Source organism: Salvelinus alpinus, chromosome 19 (genome assembly GCF_045679555.1).
Source record: "Salvelinus alpinus chromosome 19, SLU_Salpinus.1, whole genome shotgun sequence".
Taxonomy (NCBI): domain Eukaryota; kingdom Metazoa; phylum Chordata; class Actinopteri; order Salmoniformes; family Salmonidae; genus Salvelinus; species Salvelinus alpinus.
Window position 1 is genome coordinate 15,215,486 of NC_092104.1, and position 24,294 is coordinate 15,239,779.

The 24,294-nt window shown below is 41.4% G+C and overlaps 2 protein-coding genes across 2 annotated transcripts in view; both read right to left on the bottom strand.

The window, feature by feature from the left end:
- Positions 1 to 19,856, bottom strand: part of LOC139545043 (PI-PLC X domain-containing protein 3) — a 91,155-nt gene extending 71,299 nt beyond the window's left edge. The window contains exon 1 of the mRNA XM_071352404.1: positions 19,658 to 19,856. Coding sequence (XP_071208505.1) covers positions 19,658 to 19,760 — 103 coding nt within the window. The 5' untranslated portion in view covers positions 19,761 to 19,856. The remainder of the gene's footprint in view (positions 1 to 19,657) is intronic.
- A 1,395-nt stretch (positions 19,857 to 21,251) lies between these two features.
- LOC139545044 (succinyl-CoA:3-ketoacid coenzyme A transferase 1, mitochondrial-like) overlaps positions 21,252 to 24,294 on the bottom strand; it is a 145,476-nt gene continuing 142,433 nt past the window's right edge. Inside the window, exons 16-17 of the mRNA XM_071352405.1 lie at positions 22,623 to 22,724; positions 21,252 to 22,291 (exon numbers count right to left, since the gene is read on the bottom strand). Coding sequence (XP_071208506.1) covers positions 22,256 to 22,291; positions 22,623 to 22,724 — 138 coding nt within the window. The 3' untranslated portion in view covers positions 21,252 to 22,255. The remainder of the gene's footprint in view (positions 22,292 to 22,622; positions 22,725 to 24,294) is intronic.

Sequence of the window (24,294 nt, forward strand, 5' to 3'; positions counted from 1 at the left end):
CATGGCATTTTTCCTATTGTGTTGCCTTACAACCTGGAATTAAAATATATTTATTATCATTTGATTTACCTGCCTACCACTTTGAAGATGCAAAACACTTGTTGTGACACAAACAAGAAATAAAGACCAAACAGAAACCTGAACATGCATAAGTATTTAAACCCCCCCCCCCCCCCTCCCAAGAGTTAATACTTTGTAGAGCCACCTATTGCAGCAATTACAGCTGCAAGTCTCTTGGGGTATGTCTCTATAAGCTTGACACATCTAGCCACTGGGATTTTTGCCGATTCTTTGAGGTAAAACTGTTCCAGCTCCTTCAAGTTGGATTGCTTCCACTGGTGTACAGCAATCGTTAAGTCATACCACAGATTCTCAATTGGATTGAGGTCTGGGCTTTAACTAGGCCATTCCAAGACATTTAAATGTTTCCCCTTAAACCACTTGAGTGTTGCTTTAGCAGCATGCTTAGAGTCATTGTCCTGCTGGAAGTGGAACCTCCATCCCAGTCTCAAATCTCTGGAAGACCGAAACAGGTTTCCCTCAAGATTTCCCTGTATTTAGCACCATCCATCACTCCTTCAATTCTGACCAGTTTCCCAGTCCGCTCCGATGAAAAACATCCCCTTCACTGTGGGGATGGTGTTCTCGGGGTGATGAGAGGTGTTGGGTTTGTGCCAGACAGCGTTTTTCCTTGATGGCCAAAAAGTTTTACTTTAGTCTCATCTGACCAGAGTACCTTCTTCCATATGTTCTTCCATATGTCTCCCATGCGCATTTTGGCGAACACCAAATGTGTTTGCTTATTTTTTTCTGGCCACCCTTCCGTAAAGCCCAGCTCTGTGGAGTGTACGGCTTAAAGTGGTCCTATCGACAGATACTCTAATCTCCACTGTGGAGTTCTGCAGCTCCTTCAGGGTCAGCTTTGTTGCCTCTGATTAATGTCCTCCTGGCCGTGAGTTTTGGTGGGCGGCCCACTTTTGGCAGGTTTGTTGTGGTGCCATATTCTTTAAATGTTTTAATAATAGATTTAAAATGGTGCTTCATGGGATGTTCAAAGTTTCGGATATTTTCTTATAACCCAACCCTAATCTGTACTTCTCCACAACTTTGTCCCTGACCTGTTTGGAGAGCTCCTTGGTCTTCATGGTGCCGCTTGCTTGGTGGTGCTTGGTTGGTGTTGCAGACTCTGGGGCCTTTCAGAGCAGGTGTATATATATACACTGAGATCATGTGACACTTAGTTCATTAAAACTTCTTCAGGATCAGTGTCCCTTCCATGGGACAGTTGAGCTAATGTAGGCTAATGCGATTAGCATGAGGTTGTAAGTAACAAGAACATTTCCCCTGACAGACATATCTGATATTGGCAGAAAGCTTAAATTATTGTTAATCTAACTGCACTGTTAATGAAGCTTCCAGTTGAGGACTTGTGAGGCGTCTGTATCTCAAACTAGACACTAATGTACTTGTCCTCTTGCTAAGTTGTGCACCGGGGCCTCCCACTATTTCTATTCTGGTTAGAGACAGTTTGCGCTGTTCTGTGAAGGGAGTAGTACACAGGGTTGTACGAGATCTTCAGTTTCTTGGCAATTTCTCGCATGGAATAGCCTTCATTTCTCAAAACAACTATAAACACTGACGAGTTTCAGAAGAAAGTGCTTTGTTTCTGGCCATTTTGAGCCTGTAATCAACCCCACAAATGCTTATGCTCCAGATACTCAACTAGTCTAAAGGCTGCCAGTTTTATTGCTTCTTTAAATCAGAACAGTTTTCAGCTGTGCTAACATAATTGCAAAAGGGTTTTCTAATGATCAATTAGCCTTTTAAAATGACGTGCCATTAGAACACAGGAGTGATGGTTAATGATAAATGTAGATATTGCATTAATAAAATAAATAAAAATCTGCCGTTTCCAGCTACAATAGTCATTTACAACATTAACAATGTCTACACAGTATTTCTGATCATTTTGATGTTATTTTAAAATGGAAAGAAATATTTAAAAAAGTGCTTTTCTATCAAAAACAAGGGAATTTCTAAGTGACCCCAAACTTCTGAACGGTAGTTTATATGGACAAGGCCGCTCAACTTGTACTGCACTGATTCAGATGACAGATTATTGGTTAAAAGAAATGGATAATAAGACGATAGTTGGAGCTGTATGGTTAGATTTCAGAGCAGCCTTGAGGTTATTGATCATAAATTGATATTAAAAAACATTGCTAGGGCTTTACATCGCTTGCCATCACATGGTTGGAGAGCGATTTATCCAATATAACCCAGAGAGTGTTAGTCAATGGAAGCTTTAACATCAGATAGTGGTTGCTCCTTTAAAATTTGAGTCAGTCTGCAGCACACCTTGCGGGCTGCTGCAACATTTTGTGGCACGTCATCTAAATTGTCAGCCATTTTTTCTGTTAGTTGTAGTTTGACCAACAGAGGGCATCTATGAGAAGCATTTGAGAGTCTACCATATTGCAGTCACACAGGAGACCGGGGTTCATTTCCCCGACGGGGAGGAAGGAGTTGGCTGTCTTTGTAAATAAGAATTTGTTTTTAACTGAGTCCATGTGTTATTTCATAGTTGTGATGTCTTCATTATTATTCTACAATGTAGAAAATAGTACAAATAAATACAAATCCTGGAATGAGTAGGTGTGTGTCCAAACCTTTGACTGGTACTTGCTTAATAATTTGATGAATATTATGGTGTTTCTATTCCATGAAAAATCCTCTGGGTTTCCGTTAGGATGGAACAGAAATTATGGCACAGTACAACGTGACGCTCATAAATTCAGACCGTTTTGCTCTCGGAGCACACACTGGACGTTCGGGCCAAGGAGTAGGGTTGATTTGAGCGTTCTGGCCTTACGTCAGTCAAGCACCCAAGCTACCTCCAGACACAAAATGTGACCACTGACCATTTTACTCGCCCTAGCAGAGCTGGTTAGGCAGGTTGTGTTATCCAGAGCGTTGGTGACTAACTGTGTTGCTGGAAACAATTTAATGACGCTTTTTCCGAAGTTTACTGACACCGGCCATATTCAACTGAAGTTGAGCGCTAGTAAATTCATTATTCTGCGCTCTGGTACACTCAGACGAGAGTGCACTGAAATCGCAGTAGATAGCCAGAGGGAATTTACGAAAGCACCCGAATGTCCATTGAGAACGCACAACGACTATACAATTTAGCTAAGCTAAGAATGACAGGAATAATCAAGTCAATGAATGTTGGGTAGTTAGATAGCCTATAGTTAATATACTGGCAAGTTTGATGTATAACTACTAACATTCGGTAGATAGCTAACATAGCATATCATTACAGCAGTATGTACCGGTATGTGTTTCGTAAGGACAGCGTAGCTAACAAATTGTCAGCCATCATAACGTGTAAGGTAACTTATTTGAAAAGCCATTACTTTATTACATTGAGTAGCAAGCTACCACGAGGACGCGCTCTAGTGACTCAGCGGCTTGAGCATGCTTTTGGTGCAGAGTCGACAGCACGCTGGACTTAGGGCATGAAGTTTGAGGGTTCGAAACCTGCTCCCTGCATTTGAAGTCGTGCACAATTATCAGTTTATTATTTGGTTTATATTGCCCCTTCATTGTCAGTTAGAGACACAGTAGTGCATTGGGACCGTAAAACATAAATCAGTGCTCTAACTCCCCCTTGGTCGTTAGGTCAAATCTGGTCTGGTCTGCAAAAACGAGGCTTCAAAAGTAAAAACACTTTTACAATCAAATAATTTGTAATAGAGCGCAACACTTTATGCATTTTATTCCAAAGATATATTTTGAGAACAAAAAAGTATGAAAATAAAACTAATTTAGGCCATTGTTTGAGTGTCAGTTTGGCTACAACCAATACTGTTCAGCCTTTCTTTCCGACAAAGTTATAGCGGACACCTACGAAGGACTGTGTGATGATGGCATCTCAGGTAAGCAGCACAGGGCGTTCTTCCGTCAAACTTCTCGTAGGAGATAACTACTAGCTATGTATTCAGTGTCGGTTCATAACCTTCTGCTATATTACATACATACCATAGAATCATAAATCATGCAGTTATTTTTCTCAAGCTAACCAAAAACATTTAGCTACGAACGCCTGTTCTTGCCATTTTCAGTTGAATTCATCTAACTTTCTTTCATGGCAACTCATAAGCAGGCCATGTCCTATTTGTTTCATAGTTAATATATAATCATATTTCATGAGTGTAACGGTTAGCTTTTTTACAGAAGGATGAAAGAACACAATATGTCTGTCAGGGAACACTATTCTGATATGTCAGATTAAGAGTTAGACCAGAAACTCAGGGCAATATAGGCAAGGATGCCCCATGCGGGATTCAGAATGGTCAAAGGAAGTCTCCAAGCAATGGGCCATCGTGTACAATGGCGAGTCTTTGCAGCGTGTAGATTTTGCAGGTATCATTGCCTGAATGATCCAGCTTCGTTGCATTGCTCTGCAAAAACACTCTTCCTGCTCCCCCGTCGCTCATCCACATCGATACATATCATAAATTGATGAGGTACTAAGATGTATAATGTCTCCATCAAATCTAAGAAATTACTTTTTTATTCATAGACACATTTTCAATGATGTATGAGAGAGGAAGCCAGTCCCGTCATCGCCACCTCACCATCCTTGGCTCCCAGTCAGCCCGAAGGTTAGGAGACACTGCTAGAGACACTCTGCAATTGTGATGAACTGAGAGAATATTAGGGTAGCACTGTAATCCATTAATCATATGCTGTCTTCCCTGCTCCTCTGTTTTACCTCTTTCCTTTTCTGTCTTCTACTCCTCTCTCCCAACTCCTCTTTCTTCCTCTTTTCTTATAATGCACACCATATGTGCATTGAAGTACAGATTGGACTTGTATTCATAATATATTACAATTATAATATTTATAATGCATGTATTATGTATTTATAACACCTGGATAATGGACTTTCAATAAAGCGTTACACATTCTCTACTGGTTGAAATTAAGTATCTCACTGAAATACTACACCTATCCTGTGTCCTCAGATTAATGCAGATGAAGGAGTTAGCTATGCATAGGTGTATTTCTGTATGAATGAATTACAAATCAGTCTTTACTTAAATCCTGTTTCTAGTCTATTGCATAGTTACAATGTGTAATCATTGATGTCCCAGGTGCAGGAGTGGTAAACACTGTTGAAGTGTATAATTGTAATACATACATGCAGACACAGCGTCATTCAAATGGAGTTTGATACACCTGGTATTGGATATGACTGAAAAAGAACGTCACAGAGATTCATCGTTGGGCTGCGGGTGTGAAATAATCAGCAGACTTCTGGCATTACACATCTGGCTAAAAGACTACCGTAGCTCTGCTGGAGTCACTTTTATTGATAACTTTGACAAACAGAAGATACTCTACAGGAATGACAGAGTGCATCCAAATCATCTTGGCTCCTGGACTCTGTCCACGCATTTCAAGGCTGCGTTGAAACAATGACTGGTAAATGATCCAAGACCAGCTCAGTTAAACTCTACCATTGTGACAAAGTCGTCATAACGCTGCACCAAATGTACATCATCTTAGGGGCATTGACAAACAATGTAAGTAATTTATGTACCCCTAATTGCACCGAATACTGTACATCTGTTTATCCTACAGCTTTTGTATGCAGTATTCATGAGCCTATAAACCAGAGCTACACTGTTAGCACTGAGGCGGTGTGCAATAGTAGGAAGACCACTTTATGCAGCTCACCCTGCACTATCAGCTCCAATGTAAATAACCTGAGTAAGTCTACCTCTGATTTTAATGCTTTACTGTGAAGCTTATCAATCAAGCAACCCATAAAAGTGCTAAAAATAGGCCACATTAACTTATGTAGCCTAAGAAACAAGGTCCATGGAGTCAATAACTTGCTTGTAACAGATGACATTCATATTCTGACTATCTCTGAAACTCATTTAGATAATATCTTTGATGATACAGTGGTAGCAATATATATATATTTTGTACCTTTAACTAGTCAAGTGATGTAGCTCAGGGATTTGATCCTACAAGCTTCCGGTTACTAATCCAACGCTCTAACCACTAAGCTACCTGCAGCCCATGGTTATAACATCTACCGAAAAGACAGAAATGCCAACGGAGACGGTGTTACGGTCTATATTCAGAACCACATTCTTGTAAAGCTTAGAGACGATCCAATGTTAAATACTGTTGAAGTAATATGGCTACAGGTTCATCTGCCTCATCTAAAGCCCATTCTTGTGAGAAGCTGCTATAGACCACCAAGTGCTAACAGTCAGTATCTGGATAATATGTGTGAAATGCATGTGATATACACAGAGAAGTATATTTTCTGGGTGATTTAAAATTGACTGGCTATCATCATGCTGCCCACTCAGGAAAAAAACTTCAAACTGTAACCAGTTATCAATCAACCTACCAGGGTAGTTACAAACAGCACAGGAATTTTTTTTATTTTACCTTTATTTAACTAGGCAAGTCAGTTAAGAACAAATTCTTATTTTCAATGACGGCCTAGGAACCCACTGTTCCTAGGCCGTCATTGAAAATAAGAATTTGTTCTTAACTGAAGCCATATTACTTCAACAGTATTTAACATTGGATCGTCTCTAAGCTTTACAAGAATGTGGTTCTGAATATAACTGCCTGTTCAGGGGCAGAACGACAGATTTGTACCTTGTCAGCTCGGGGATTTGAACTTGCAACCTTTCGGTTACTAGTCCAACGCTCTAACCACTAGGATACCCTGCCGCCCCATGAATGCAGATATTTGCTTTAAAGCAGTATCCAAATCCATAGGATGTAGTGATCACAATAGAATAGCCATATCTAGGAAAACCAAAGTTCCAAAGGCTGGGACAAATATAGTGTATAAGAGGTCATACAATAAGTTTTGTAGTGATTCATGTGTTGATGATGTAAAGAAGATGTGCTGGTCTGTGGTGTGTAACGAAGAGCAACCAGACGCTGCACTTGACACATTTATGAAACGACTTATTCCAGTTACTAATAAGCTCGCACCCATTAAGAAAATTACTAAAAACTGTTAAATCCCCTTGGATTGATGAGGAATTGAAAAATTGTATGGTTGAGAGGGATGAGGCAAAAAGGTATGGCAATTAAGTCTGGCAGCCTAACTGATTGGCAAACGTACTGCAAATTAAGAAATCATGTGACTAAACTAAATTTAAAAAAAACTACACTATGAAACAAAGATAGATTACATAAAGAATGATAGTAAAAAGCTTTGGAGCACCTTAATTTTGGGGGGGAAAAGCCAAAATCGGCTTTTTCATTCATTGAATCAGATGGCTCATTCATCACAAAGCCCACTGATATTGCAAACAACTTTAATGATTTATTCATTGGCAAGATTAGCAAACGTAACCATGACATGCCAGCTACAAAAGCTGACACTACACATCCAAGTATATCGGACCAAATTATGAAAGACAAACATTGTTTTGAATTCCGTAAAATCAGTGTGGAAGAGGTGAAAAAATGATTGTGTCAACAATAACAAGTCAACGGGGTCTGACAATCTAGATGGAAAATTACTGAGGATAATAGCAGACGATGTTGCCACTCCTCTTTGCCACATCTTCAATTTAAGCCTACTAGAGAGAATGTGCCCTCAGGCCTGGAGGGAAGCTAAAGCCATTCCGCTACCCAAGAATAGTAAAACCCCCTTCACTGGCTCAAATAGCCGACCAATCAGCTGGTTACCAACCCTTTGTAAACTTCTGGGGAAAATTGTGTTTGACCAGATACAATGCTATTTCAGTGAACAAATTTACAGAATTTCAGCATGCTTATAGGGAAGTACACTCAACAAGCACAGCACTTACACACATTTGCTCATCTCCCGTCCTGCACACACGTTCACATTTTCTGTCTGTTGCCTGAATCGCAGTCATAGTTGTTTTCGTTACCAATAATAACTATGGAAATGTGTGCGTTTCTATCAAAGTATGTGCCTTATTACGTTATAATAGTTTCTGCATGTCGTGTTGTCGTTTCTACTGTAACATAATATTTGTGTATATTCCTTATAACCGCGGACACATGAGGTAATGTTACTAATTTCATAACCTTTATGGTGTTATACTCAATGATTAGGTAGCTAGCTACATTCTTCTATTAGCTCTGTAAAACAATGCTAATTGCGTCAGAGAAGTATTAGCTTGTGTTGTATTTTGAAGCTACCCTGGCCTTAAGACTCCCAGGTGGCGTAGCTGTCTAAGGCACAATGTCTCAGTGCTAGAGGCGTCACTATAGACACCCAGGTTCAAATCCAGACTGCCTTTCTATCAAAGTAAGTGCCTTATTACGTTATAATAGTTTCTGTGTGTCGTGTTATACCGTTTCTACTGTAGCTCAGTGTGTGTATGGAGCATAATATATTTGTGTATTTTCCTTATAACCGTGGACACGCGAGGGGACGTTACTCATTTCATAACCTTTATGGTGTTATATTCAATCGTGCTTATATAGCTAGCTACATTCTTCTATTAGCTCTGTAAAACAATGCTATTTGCGTCAGAGAAGTATTGGCTTGTTGTATTTTGAAGCTACCCTGGAATAATTGAACAATATACCACTTGTTCGTTTTCTGAGTGCATTCCACAAAACTGTTTATCATGTCCGCTGTATCCACTGCCCCATTATGAGGATATAGTCAAGCATGCAGTCTGGTTTGATTTTTCTCTGTCTGGTTTGATTTTTCTCTCTCCCCTCAGTTGGTCCACTTTCCTGGTGGCCGACATGGTTGCTGTATGGACAGTGGAGAGGACATGGATGTTTCGATTGTCATGCCACTTTACTGCCAGCTGTTGACATTTCTTATTTTGTATAACGGGTCATTTAGGATGGCAGTAGCATTGTTGATGAAATGCAGTCATCGCAGCAGAACTAGGAAGCGGTCTGGGAAAAGAGGGTGGCAAGAAAGGAGTTGCAAACATAGGAGCTCCAATATTCTCTTAGGGAGTTCTTTACTATCCCTATGAGAATGACTGTCACCAGGAAGGTATACATTTCACTAAATTGTGGTTGTACCCTCTCTTTCTAAAATTATCCGGTGCCATTGCTGCAACCCCTTTTACTAGTCTGTTCAACCTCTTACGTATCGTCCGAGATTCCTAAAGATTGGAAAGCTGCTGCGGTCATCCCCCTCTTCAAAGGGGGTGACACTCTAGACCCAAACTGTTACAGACCTAAATCCATCCTGCCCTGCCTTTCTAAAGTCTTCAAAAGCCAAGTTAACAAACAGATCACCGACCATTTTGAATCCCACCGTACCTTCTCCACTATGCAATCTGATTTCCGAGGTGGTCACGGGCGCACCTCAGCCACGCTCAAGGTCCTAAACGATATCATAACCACCATCGATAATAGACAATACTGTGTTGCCGTATTCATCGACCTGGCCAAGGCTTTCGACTCTGTCAATCACTGCATTCTTATCGGCTGACTCAATAGCCTTGATTTCTCTAATGACTGCCTCGTCTGGTTCACCAACTACTTCTCTGATAGAGTTCAGTGTGTCAAATCGGAGGGCCTGTTGTCCGGACCTCTGGCAGTCTATGGGGGTGCCACAGGGTTCAACTCTCGGGCCGACTCTTTTCTCTGTATATATCAATGATGTCGCTCTTGCTACGGGTGATTCCTTGATCCACCTCTACGCAGACGACACCATTCTGTTTGCATCTGGCCCTTCTTTGGACACTGTGTTAACTAACCTCCAGACGAGCTTCAATGCCATACAACACTCCTTCCGTGGCCTACAACTGCTCTTAAATGCTAGTAAAACTAAATGCATGCTCTTCAACCGATCGCTGGCCGCACCCGCCCGACTAGCATCACTACTCTGGATGGTTTGGACTTAGAATATGTGGACAACTACAAATACCTAGGTGTCTGGCTAGACTAAACGCTCCTTCCAGACTCATATTAAGCATCTCCAATCCAAAATTACATCTAGAACTGGCTTGCTATTTCGCAACAAAGCCTCCACTCACGCTGCCAAACATACCTTCGTAAAACTGACTATCCTACCGATCATCGACGATGTCATTTACAAAATAACCTCCAACACGCTACTCAGCAAACTGGATGCAGTCTATCACAGTGCCATCCGCTTTGTCACCAAAGCACCATATACCACCCACCACTGCGCCCTGTATGCTCTTGTCGGCTGGCCCTCGCTACATATCCGTTGCCAGACCCACTGGCTCCAGGTCATCTATAAGTCCTTGCTAGGTAAAGCTTTGCCTTATCTCAGCTCACTGGTCACCATAACACCCACCTGTAGCACGCGCTCCAGCAGGTATATCTCACTGGTCATCCCCAAAGCCAACACATCTTTTGGCCGCCTTTCCATATCTCTGCTGCCAATGACTAGAACGAATTGCAAGAAATTAAATTAAAATGTAAAAAATAATTAATAAATCGCTGAAGTTGGTTGACTTATCTCCCTCACTAACTTTAAACATCAGCTATCTGAGCTGCTTACCGATCGCTGCAGCTGTACACAGCCCATCTGTAAATAGACCATACAACTACCTACCTCATCCCCATATTTACTTTTTTTTGCACCAGTATTTCTACTTGCACATCTATCACTCCAGTGTTAATTTGCTAAATTGTAATTACTTTGCTACTATGGTCTATTTATTGCCTTACAGCATTTGCACACACTGTATATAGATTTTTCTATTATTTTATTGACTGTACTTTTGTTTATCCCACGTGTAACTCTGTTGTTGTTTGTGTCCCACTGCTTTGCTTTATCTTGGCCAGGTCGCAGTTGTAAATGAGAACTTGTTCTCAACTAGCCTAACTGGTTAAATAAAGGTTAAATAAAAAAATTAAAATGATGAGCTAAGCTAATTCCAGATATGTGTGGCGCCATGTTTGTTGACATACAATGCATTCTGTGTTCCACCTAATCGTCTGTCGGACCAAAGATGCTATAACAAAATGAGGTGAGTTAGGGTTCACTCATTTTTTTGAGAACTTCAGGAAGTGAATGGTGGAATGTGAACGATGGTAGACAACACACCCCATAACATGCATACTATAAACAGACCAAACGCATCTTGTCTTCTCTTAGGTTTCTGTGAGGAAAAAAAGCATGTCTGCGCACTGAAACTAATCGGATTACTTTCGATTTCTAGAAAGTGTTTTACTCAATTATTTCAATCAACACCCGTGATGTGATTAATTATAAATATTAATTGCTCTTAATTAATTCATATTGTATTTTATGTCAGCCGAGAGTTAGAAAATATGACCGCTTGTGTTGCGTCAATCTTTCCTCAGTTAGCGCTCGGACAAATGTAGCCTACATTTTTCCGGTTTGGATGATTGTGTTATGCTATAGATACTTCTGTGAATATCTGAACATTGCATCCAAAAATAAACTGCTCACATTCTGGACATAACTTTGTAAGGACAGTTTGTGTAAATAGTTTCTGAAAAAAAGTGGTGCCAGCTCAAATGCTGATTGTTGCCTCATTCGAAACTGGCCGTTCTAAATAAGCATTCTAAATCACAAGGGTGTGATCGTACGCTTCAGGGACCACTGTAGAACGATCACACCCTTGTGATGGTACGTGTGAAAGGGTTAACAACCGTTCCACAGGTACATGTTCATTAATTATTTATGGTTAATTGAACAAGCATGGGAAACAGTGTTTAAACCCTTTACAATGAAGATCTGTGAAGTTAATTCGTAAAAATCCAAATATCTTTGAAAGACAGGGTCCTGTAAAAGGACCATTTCTTTTTTTGCTGAGTTTAGTATGGCAACTTGGTATGAACTTTGAACTTATTCACTAAAGAAGTGATACATCCTAGACGTTGAGTTATCAGCAGCAGCTGTAAACATGCGTGGTCTAGGCAAGGACGGACAATCTCTTTAGAACGACAGGGTACTACAACGTATCCGTTCTACCACACGACGACAGGGTACTACAACGTATTCGTCTACCACATGACGACAGACTACAACGTATCCACCCAGAAATATTTTTCAAAGGACAAGGGAGATCTCTGCTGGGCAACCCAGCCTTCCATCTTTGACCAATCTATCGAAGCGCAGCTCAGAGTCAATATATTTCTTGCATTTTCCTTTTCCGAATGAGCGGTTATTTAGAAGGCATAAGATTCTATTTTTGATGGCATAGCTTCATGAGGTCCGATTGAGACCCAATCATCTTGTTCCTCAGTCTTCTTTGTGTAACCAGCAATCATATCAGTTTTGTCCGCTAGGGAAGTTTCCTTGTATGACATAAGTAATCAATGTATGATCCATCCTGTGTATATGTAATTCTGTGTGATTATTTAGGTATTTAGTAAATAGATAAACCAAATTAGTGTATTGCTGACTTGTTAGCCAGGGTTCGTGAAGATATCTGAATGTTGTAAAATTCTTGGTTGAGACTGATTAAGGTGATGATTAATAATTGACTGCTTTTGATATAAAATATTACCAGGTCTTTAAGAGTTTATTCAGAAGACAACAGCTCTATAAACATTATTCCGTTGTGCCCTGACTTCCTAGTTAATTACATTTACATGATTAGTTTAATCAGGTAATATTAATAACAGAGAATTGATTTTATAAAATAGCATGCATTATCATTTCATCCATAGTAAAGACATGACACACACCAGCTACTGCAGCAACACTCAACAAAGAGCAGCAGTTAGTTTCAGAGCGGGTGGCAAGGAATAATTAATCCCTGAATATTTCTGAAACTAAAAGCATTGTATTTGGAACAAAACACTCACTAAACCCTAAACCTGAACTAAGTCTTGTAATAAATCATGTGGAAATTGAGCAAGTTGAGATGATTAAACTGCTCTGAGTAACCATAGATTGTAAACTGTCATGGTCAAAATATATTGATGCAGTAGTAGCTAAGATGGGGAGAAGAAGTATGTATACAATAAAGCAATGCTCTGCACTATCAACAAGGCAGGTCCTAAAGGCCCTAGTTTTGATGCACCTGGACTACTTTTCAGTCGTGTGTTCAGGTGCCACAAAGAGGGACTTAGGAAAATTGCAATTGGCTCAGAACATGGCAGCCCAGCTGGCCCTTGGATGTACACAGAGAGCTAATATTAATAATATGCATGTCAATCTCTCCTGGCTGAAAGTGGAGGAGAGATTGACTTCATCTCTACTTTTATTTGTGAGAGGTATGGAGATGTTGAATGCACTGAGCTGTCTGTCTAAACTACTGGCACACAGTGCAGACACCCATGCATACCCCACAAGAGGTCTCTTCACAGTCCCCAAGTCCAGAACAGACTATGGGAGGCACACTGTACTACATAGATCCATGACTACAATGAACTCTATTCCACATCAAGTGACTGATGCAAGCAGTAAAATTAGATTTAAAAAAAAAAGATAACACATTTTTGAAAACACCTTATGGAACAGCGGGGACTGAAGCAACGCAAACATTGGCACAGACACATGCATACACACGGATTTAGTACTGCAGATATGTGGTAGTGGTGGAGTAGGGGCCTGAAGGCACACAGTGTGTTGAGTAATCTGTGAATGTATTGTAATGTTCTTTAAATTGTATAACTGCCTGAATTTTGCAGGACCCCAGGAAGAGTAGCTGCTGCTGCTGCTTTGGCAGCAGCTACTGGGGATCCATAATAAATACAAATACCTGAACCACACCTTTATTTGCCAAGGAAGAGTACATGATCAGTGAATATATTCAATGTACAGGCTACAATGTGGGGATCTCATGTACTGTAGTTATTACCACACATGTATATAGGACTTGCAACCTTGGCACAATAAAGTCATTATACTCAATCCATAGGCTTTATTAATGCCATTCAGACTTGTAGTCGATACAACAACTACGATAGCTGAGGTTCATAGGTTCTGGACTAACATTCATAACAGACGTTTTAGGGTTCATACACAGATCGGCTACATACTGTAGCCAGCTACACATCCATAGGCATACAGTTATGTTATTTTTATCCTCCACTACACAATAAGCAAATAAATAGTTAGCTAGCTATGTTACTTCAGATGTATTGCATGCCAAATATAAGCAAGGCAAGCTAACACAATTGTACATTAAATTTGCAGTAAATGCTTTAGCTGGCTAGATTCTTTACATTCACTGTTTCACAAGACGACAGCCTGGTTTGCTGGTTCTCTAAGGAATTCCTAAAACATTAAACACGAATGACAAAGTCACTCATGTCATAACACCAGCTAGTTAGCTGGCTAATGTTAACTAGTCAACTAACTTGCTAAATAGCAATTTTCATAAATATGCACAATCATTCGTCTCTGCATTAACTAACATATTCCTCTCAATTGTAAATGTTTTGCTTGACTCGTTATGACGTTATAATGACTTACATTTGCCTCCACCGTAATGTTTTGTCAGCCATCTTTGCTGAAGAAAGTCACCAGGGACGGGTGGCTCGCATCAAATTCGTCATCAGAACCACTCGATATGATTGGTCATATAAAAACCTTGGGACCCAAATGTATAATGAGTGCTCTAACTTCCCCTTGCGGTGGTCTGGAGCAATGAAGCCGTGACGCTGGGTACCTCTAAGTCCCGCGGTGTTAGCGCACAACTTTTAAAAGAGGAACCACTATGTACAGTGCGGTGTCCCTCAGGGCAGTTGCCTTGGACGGTTGCTCTTCTCTATTTTTACAAATGATTTACAACTGGTCTTACACAATGCTAGAATGACTATGTATGTGGATGATTCGACACTACATGTCAGCACCCAAAGCCAGTGAGATCATTGAAATTCTTAATAAGGAGTTAGTCAGTATCAGAATGGGTGATTCGTAATAAAAACTGGTCTTAAATAAATCTAAAAGCATTGTATTTGGTTAAAAATGCTAAGATCTACACCTCAACTGGAGTTGTGTATAAAGGGTGACCATTGAGCAAGCTAAACATCTAGATATAATATTGGATGATCAGTTATCATGGTCAAGTCTTTTTGACAAAGTTGTTTTTATTTTGTTGTATATCGTTTTATAAAAAAATGTGTGGGATTGTTCTTGTCTAGCAGTGTTTTGTTATGTTTGGTGTTTTTTGTGGACTACAGGAAGAATAGCTGCTGCCTCTGCAAAAGCTCATGGGGATCCAAATAAACAAATAACACAACAGCACCAGGAGAAATCAATAAGTGAATGGCTTATGGGGCTATTTCTGCTTTCAGGGATATTGATATATAAGCAGGTGGAATTGCAGTTGTGTTACATGATTTAACTAGACCTCTTGGCTGCAGGGCTATCTCTGGCAGTTCATTTCCCAGTCTTTTATGTTACGCAGCGATGCTCGATTGCAAATCACATCGCAAAATACCCTGAAGATTTATGAAGTGTGTGTGTCCTCCATTGGGAGGAGTGGAGTATGTCATGCCACTCCTCTTTAGTCTCTGAGGATAGATCAGAGAAAACGAGATGTGCATCGTGTTCCCCTGCTCAAACGTTGCATGTATCAAACAATGATTGCGTGCCACGTCATCGACTGTGCCGTCAGGCACCTGATTGCTATAGCATATGATGTGAATAGATGATACATAAACTTATGGTAATTTCCATGTAAAAGGCCCCATGAGCACCAACATGTTAAGTTCATAGGAGCATGTCAAATTGGGTATCCAACAAAAATATACACTGCTCAAAAAAATAAAGGGAACACTTAAACAACACAATGTAACTCCAAGTCAATCACACTTCTGTGAAATCAAACTGTCCACTTAGGAAGCAACACTGATTGACAATACATTTCACATGCTGTTGTGCAAATGGAATAGACAAAAGGTGGAAATTATAGGCAATTAGCAAGACACCCCCAATAAAGGAGTGGTTCTGCAGGTGGTGACCACAGACCACTTCTCAGTTCCTATGCTTCCTGGCTGATGTTTTGGTCACTTTTGAATGCTGGCGGTGCTTTCACTCTAGTGGTAGCATGAGACGGAGTCTACAACCCACACAAGTGGCTCAGGTAGTGCAGCTCATCCAGGATGGCACATCAATGCGAGCTGTGGCAAGAAGGTTTGCTGTGTCTGTCAGCGTAGTGTCCAGAGCATGGAGGCGCTACCAGGAGACAGGCCAGTACATCAGGAGACGTGGAGGAGGCCGTAGGAGGGCAACAACCCAGCAGCAGGACCGCTACCTCCGCCTTTGTGCAAGGAGGAGCACTGCCAGAGCCCTGCAAAATGACCTCCAGCAGGCCACAAATGTGCATGTACGAAGAAGTTAACCTCATCAAATTGATTGTGAATACACTGTCTGGCTATAGCTAACTACATCATCTCATTATCTGCATATGCAGTTGAAGTCGGAAGTTTACATACACGTAGGATGGAGACATTAAAACTCGTTTTTCAACCACTCCACAAATTTCTTGTTGACAAACTATAGTTTTAGTAAGTCGGTTAGGACAGCTACTTTGTGCATGACAAGTCATTTTTCCAACAATTGTTAACAGACAGATTGTTTCAATTATAATTCACTGTATCACAATTCCAGTGGATCAGACGTTTACATACACTAAGTTGACTGTGCCTTCAAACAGCTTGGAAAATTCCAGAAAATTATGGCATGGCTTTAGAAGCTTCTGATAGGCTAATTGACATCATTTGAGTCAATTGGAGGCATACCTGTGGATGTATTTCAAGGCCTACCTTCAAACTCAGTGCCTCTTTGCTTGACATCACAGGAAAATCAAAAGAAATCAGCCAAGACTTCAGAAAAGAAAATGTTGACCTCCACAAGTCTGGTTCATCCTTGGCAGCAATTTCCAAACACCTGAAGGTACCATCTGTACGCAAGTATAAACACCATGGGACCACGCAGCCGTCATACTGCTCAGGAAGGAGACACGTTCTGTCTCCTAGAGATGAACGTACTTTGGTGCAAAAAGTGCAAATCAAATCCCAGAACACCAGCAAAGGACCTTGTGAAGATGCTGGAGGAAACAGGTACAAAAGTATCTATATCCACAGTAAAACGAGTCCTATATCAACGTAACCTGAAAGGCAAAACCTCCATAAAAAAGCCAGACTACGGTTTGCAACAGCACATGTGGACAAAGATCGTACTTTCTGGAGAAATGTCCTCTGTTCTGATGAAACAAAAATAGAACTGTTTGGCAATAATGACCATCGTTAGGTTTGGAGGGAAAAGGGGGAGGCTTGCAAGCCAAAGAACACCATCCCAACCGTGAAGCACAGGGGTGGCAGCATCATGTTGTGGGGGTGCTTTGCTGCAGGAGGGACTTGTGCACTTCACAAAATAGATGGCATCGTGAGGCAGAAAAATTATGTGGATATATTGAAGCAACATCTAAAGACATCAGTCAGAAAGAAAAAGCTTGTTCGCAAATGGGTCTTCCAAATGGACAATGACCCCAAGCATACTTCCAAAGTTGTGGCAAAATGGCTTAAGGACAACAAAGTCAAGGTATTGGTGTGGCCATTACAACGCCCTGACCTCAATCCTATAGAAAATGTGTGGGCTGAACTGAAAAAGCGTGTGCGAGCAAGGAGGCCTACAAACCTGACTCAGTTACACCAGCTCTGTCTGGAGGAATGGGCCAAAATTCACCCAACTTATTGTGGGAAGCTTGTGGAAGGCTACCCGAAACGTTTGACCCAAGTTAAACAATTTAAAGGCAATGCTACTAAATACTAATTGAATGTATGTAAACTTCTGACACCCAGGGAATGTGATGAAATAAATAAAACCTGAAATCATTCTCTACTATTATTCTGACATTTCATATTCTTAAAATAAAGTGGTGATCTTAACTGACCTAAAACAGGGAATTTTTACTTGGATTAAATGTCAGGAATTGTGAAAAACTGAGTTTAAATGTTTTTGGCTAAGGTGTATGTAAACTTCCGACTTCAACTGTAAGTAATCATTATTGATATGCATGTGAATTTCCCAGATATACAAGTTTCTTCTCACCTCATGTCAATATCATCTGTTTCATTTCTGATCCAGAAAATGACTCATAAAAGACATGTCTAGTAAGCCATTGTTATTTTTGCCCTCAAATGATGTCATCCTTGCATTGTAGGAACTGGGTTCTACAGTTTGAACCCCTGCTGTCTCTTGCGCCCCCCCAACATGTCAATGTCCCCGTGCACAAAGCAAGGTGCAAACAGAAATGGTTTGTCGAGATCATGTGGAAGAACTTGACTGGCCTGCAAAGAGCCCTGACTTTAACTCTATCAAACACCTTAGGGATGAATTGGAACGCCGACCTCACTAATGATCTTTTGACTGAATGGAAGCAAGTCCCTGCTGCAATGTTCCAACATCTAGTGGAAAGCCTTCACAGATTAGTGGGCTGTTATAGCAGCGTAAGTGGGGAGCAACTCCATATTAATGCCCATGATTTTGGAATGAGATGTTTTTGACAAGCAGGTGTCCACATACTTTTGGTAATGTAGTCCATGAACTAGGCAGGGTGCAGGCATATGCAAGGTTTGCTTTTAACGTTTGACCATATGCAGTCTGATTATGTCAGATCACTGGTTTCCTCAAGGAAGGAAAGGACGAAGGTCTTTGAATGGGTCAAGGATGTCTACAGTCTGCAAAGACAGGAGATTGACCCGGCTACAAACCTTTTGAATGGGGATTTAGAGATCCCTACAAATCAATAAACCCACAAATTCAACACTTAAATAACACTATAACGTAATATGTGACGGTAGGCTACTCATGAGCAGCGCATAGGCTATCATGGTTGCAATGCAATGAACCCTGTTATGCCCCGTTTAGGCTAACAACCTACGCACCGCCAAAGATCACATAATTAGCACATAACCTGCTATATCCTACAAAAAAGGGACAATTTCAGTTATACATTAAAACATATTTAAAAGGAGCACAACGGGCCACTAGTTGAAATGACATTTTAATGTATTAATTTGAGTTAGCAAGCTTTTAGTAAGATCATTCATACCCCTCCCTCAAGGACACATTTGATTTGAATCAAGCCGATAGACCTCGACACACGTCTCAGCCTTTGGCATAGCATATCGAGCCCTAGCAGCTCAACCTGTATCCTATTCGTTTGAAGATAGTGTTGCACTTACACATACCTCTCGCCGTAACGCAACAAGTGCCATCTCTCCAGCGTGTTTTTGAGAGACTACTGTAGCCTATAGCCTACGACTTTAGTGAGAACGAAACAACCTTTTGCATGGAATTTGACAATTCTGTCTCGGTTATTCGTCTGAAGAGGTCACCGGCTAGGTCACTGACTTCACCGTCAGTTCTACAACTCAATATTTCTGTCGTAGATAGACACATAACACAACAAGAAATATCTGGACGGGGGCGGCAGCGTTAACCGAACCGGTAACCGAAAGGTCGCTGGTTCGAATCCCGAGCGGACTAGGTGAAAACTCGGATGTGCCCTGAGCAAGGCACTTAACCTAATTGCTCCTGTAAAGCCGGTTTGGCAAAGAGCGTCTGCTAAATGACTAAAACGTAAAATGTCTATAATCTATGGAAGAAGCCTAAATGACTTCACTGCAAGATCAGCAATACATATTTCCAACACTTCAATGCGCACCTTTACGCAGCCGTGAAAGCGCTTACCAGGAATGGCCAGGTTGGTGAGCGGGATGCTGTGCATGCTCTCCGGTAAATTTGCCATCCAGTCGGCGAACCTCGGTTCGCTTTTCCCGTGAGAGGAAGCCATGCCACCGCGCACTATATTCCCACTCTCTGCCTCCGCGAGCGTTGAGTGCTCTTTCTCTATGCAGCGCTCGCTCCCCTTACTACTCACCCACACGTACGCAACACACACACACCAGCGCGCCTGTGAGCGAGTTCACGCCACACCCCCTGAATGGCGCGAACATGTGGATATCGAACACGTTTCATAGGATATGTCGATAAAGAGTTGTGTTTTTGATAATTGTAATTTTAGGGTGATCTCATTGCGGGCGAGTGATGTATTCCTGTGAAGTCATTGAATTGATGGTGGGCCCAGCCATCGTCAGTTGACTTAATTCAATAATCAGTTCTATGTCCCATTCTGGTTGAAACCGCGAATGGCTCTCCTGCTCTCCGCTACAAGTACTGCATCCATGGCTTTGTGTTTGCCCGTCGGTGTATAGCGCCGCTGTCCACTCCTGTGGTGCTGAATTGATCAAATCTGCTTTCCAGCGCTTTCTGGAGAAGCGTCTTGGGAATAAGACACGTTAACCGATTGATGTTATCTTCTCGCTTGTCTGGATTTGTAGTTTTACTTGAATAAATGCAGTTTTTGACTTGGGGATGAGCTCACCTGAGCGGAGTACCGGCACCTCAACATGTCTACTGTTTGAGGTCTTTTAGAATATCAGCTCAAAAGTATTGTGGAGCTCCTGCACCTAAATGTAAACAGGACCGGTACCTAGAATGATACATATTTCAGCCCAAGTCAAGCACTGAATAAATTCATAACATTGGACATATTTTGACACCAGGCCAGAGTTTAAAAGAAACCTCACTCAAAAACATGTTTTGTCTAAATAGGCAAAATTATACATCTACTTCGCCTTATATTTAGAAATGTGTACCCCTGATGTGCTACCAACATATTCGCAACAATTTGACATTTTTTCCAGTTGCTGATACAACATCTATATTCTCTTTGAACCCCAAGAGTGAAGAAGAACCTCTGGTTGCAATCTACAATTATGTAAAATCCCTCAGGTAACTGGACCGCTCGCTCTTCTCAAGTGGACAAATCGATTCAAAAATGTCATTGCCTGCCAATCATCCAAATGGCGACCGGGAACCTGCTGTGTTGACAAAGAAAGGAACAAGTTAATTCCCTCGGAGCTAAATGATGTGAAACGTGGCTAATGAAGGAGGAACTTTAGGGCAGAACATACAGTGCAGCGATATGATAGGATTGAGTCAGCCTTGCCGCTTCTCAGAGGAGAGATGGAGCATTCATTCAGTTTGTTCAATGAATTGTTGACAATGATACAGAGCTCAACTCACCAAGAGATCGCCCGACGTGTTCAATACTCTCAACATGCTTCATTCCTTCCTTCACTGTCACACAGAAATGATGAAGAAATATTTGAGGTGTCATAAATCAAAAAATTATTCAGGAAGTAGTGCTAAAGAATTTTGAGACTTATGTGCAACACGCAAAAGATGGGACAGCAAAAAGCAATACAACAGAAAATGGACATCAAGGTAACATACCTAGTTTAATATAATATACAAATACAGGGCAGGGAAACGTGTGGGTAGAAAATGTAAGGCCTCACATTGTAGTAGCTAAAATACCTGAAACCATGTAGCCTGTATTATTCAGTGTTTGTTTCCATGAGGCTGACCATTCAACTGAAGTACCAAACCAGGATGAAGTGGAGAGGCTCAAACGCAAATAAAAATCTAGATAATATCAGTTTTGATGTCAGACCAGAGCTGTGCTTCCTCCCTTCTCCAATTCATTCCCATTTCACTGCATCAGTGAACACAGTGTCTGAAACTAGTTGGAGCTGTTAATTACAGGGTATACCTATGAACACAGTATGTCTGAAACTAGTTGGAGCTGTTAATTACAGGGTATACCTATGAACACAGTATGTCTGAAACTAGTTGGAGCTGTTAATTACAGGGTATACCTATGAACACAGTATGTCTGAAACTAGTTGGAGCTATTAATTACAGGGTATACCTATCTACCGGAGTACCTGGCTGATGCACGTCTAAGGAGGGGAGTGACCAAGTGCAGAAGGGAGGGGACAACTGACTGGAATGAAGTCCATCATTGTTTGTGTTATACATTTTGGAGAGAATAGCCTCTGTGTTGATGTAGCATAAAACATCTAATTAAAACATGACGTTATTACTAAATACATATTACACAGTTCCTCTTCAGTTATGTCAGGGACAACAATTATTTTCAATTCATATAATATCTTCAACATCATCACGCTGTTGGTTTCTTAACAACCACAACCAAACTAGGCATGGCTTATTTATGCATCTCACATATGACTGTACATCAATGGATGTTACAGTAATGTTTCAGTGACGTTATGATTTAGTAGACGGAAGCCGTGTTCAGTAACATTAGGATGAACTTTGTTGATTAGTTCATAGTTTGTGTTCCTTCCTTCACACATACGGAGAGATTAACACAGCCTTCAAGCCATAGTTCCTCTCCTCAGACACTTCCCCCAGCTTCTAGACCTGCTGCATGGACCTCAAGTTTGGAGACACCTGTTGGACATCAGAGAGGGTGAGAGCGAGAGTGAGTGAGAGAGAGAGAGAGTTTTGAAAGGAGAGAAACCATCTGTTACTATTGATAGTATTTCACTGAGCAGGATCAATAATTTAGTCTGCTACCTTTCATAAACACTCTTGGTTTTCTGGGTTACGAAGACAATTCAAGTCAAATATGGATTTACTGAGGGTATCACGTTTCAAGTTTATTTTGTAGCTAGTAAATATGCAACTTTCCTATGTGGAAAGTTGTCTGGCTAAAGCATTGTTCTTGCTTTGGACAACACAACCCTGGAGTGACCAGACCGGCTGTCCCTGTATGACTCACCTCAAAGTGTGCTCCTGTGCATGCCTTAATGTCCTCTGGGGTCAGCCCCTCCCACACCTCAATCAGAGTCAGACCTTTAGTCTTGTCCACATCAAACACAGCCTGAGAGAGACAGAGACACACAGACACAGAGAGAGAGACAGAGAGCGAGAGAGAGCGAAAGAAAGAAAGACAGACAGAGAGACACACACACAGAGAGACAGAGGGAGAGACAGAGAGAGAGAGACACAAAGAGAGAGAGAGAGAGAGAGAGACAGACAGACAGACAGACAGACAGACAGACAGACAGACAGACAGACAGACAGACAGACAGACAGACAGACAGACAGACAGAGAGAGAGAGAGAGAGAGAGAGAGAGAGAGAGAGAGAGAGAGAGAGAGAGAGAGAGAGAGAGAGAGAGAGACACAAAGAGAGACAGAGAGACAGAGACAGACAGAGAGAGATGCATTTATTCAATAAGACAACATCTGAAATGCTGGGTGTCGGGCTAGAGGGTTGGACCGCTGCCTGTTGAGTTCTCTGACAGAGATCCACTTTACTTCAAACAAAACTCAAGGTCTGGCAATGCACTCTGCAGGGTCCTGCATTTCAGCTCAATAGGTTAATGTCTACAGACAAGAGAAAAGTGCTTATTTGTTCAAATCATCAGAAAATTAAGATTGAAATGTAATGTCACTATTCCCTCTAGAGAGAGGGAGAAATATGTATATATATAGAGAGAGAGAGAGATAGAGGGAGAGAGGGAAGAGAGAGAGATATAGATAGAGAGAGAGAGAAGAGAGAAAGGAAGAGATGGAGAGCGAGATAGAAAGAGCTACACTATCACTCTCAGGAAAGCTGTCAAAACCTACAGCTAACTGGTAGGATGGAGTGATAGGAAGAGGGAGAAGAATAAAAGAGTGAGGGAGAGCAGAAGGGAACGGAAGGAGAAAACATGAAAAGAACAATACAAAGTCAGAGTAAGAGGGGAGGGCAAAGGGAGGGAGAGACTTGTCTAGGACTTTCTGTGATGTTAGTGACTGGACCACAGCTTAAAGCCATCCTCACACTAACATCGATTAGTGTCTGAGCCGAGGCCAGTCCTGCTATTCACTAGGGCTGTCTTGTGGAATTAGCTGGTCTTCTGTGGTTTATTAATAGAAGGCAACATAAGAGGGGAATAACCAGAGGACATTACGTACAACTCTGAGAATAGACTGCCAACTGTTGCCAGTATAGTGGTTACTGCCAAAACCACAGGGAGCAGTTTACTGCTGCAGTTATCTAGAACCAGTGGAATGTCTGTTTCCACTGTGAATAAATAGGTCACTATTATGGGCTGTTTTCCTTTCCAAAAAGGAATGATGTTTTAAAATGTACTGTTCACCAAACCAACCACATTCCACAGGGTTACTCTGGGGACCGCTGCTGCCATAGTGACTAACTACATTCCACATGGTAACAGAGGGGACTGCTGCTGCCACGGTGGCTAACCACATTCCACAGGGTTACTGTGGGAACTGCTGCTGCAATAGTGGCTAACCACATTCCACATGGTTACTGTGGGGACCGCTGCTGCCATTGTGGCTAACTACATTCCACATGGTAACAGAGGGGACCGCTGCTGCCATGGTGACTAACCACATTCCACATGGTTACTGTGGGGACCGCTGCTGCCATGGTGACTAACCA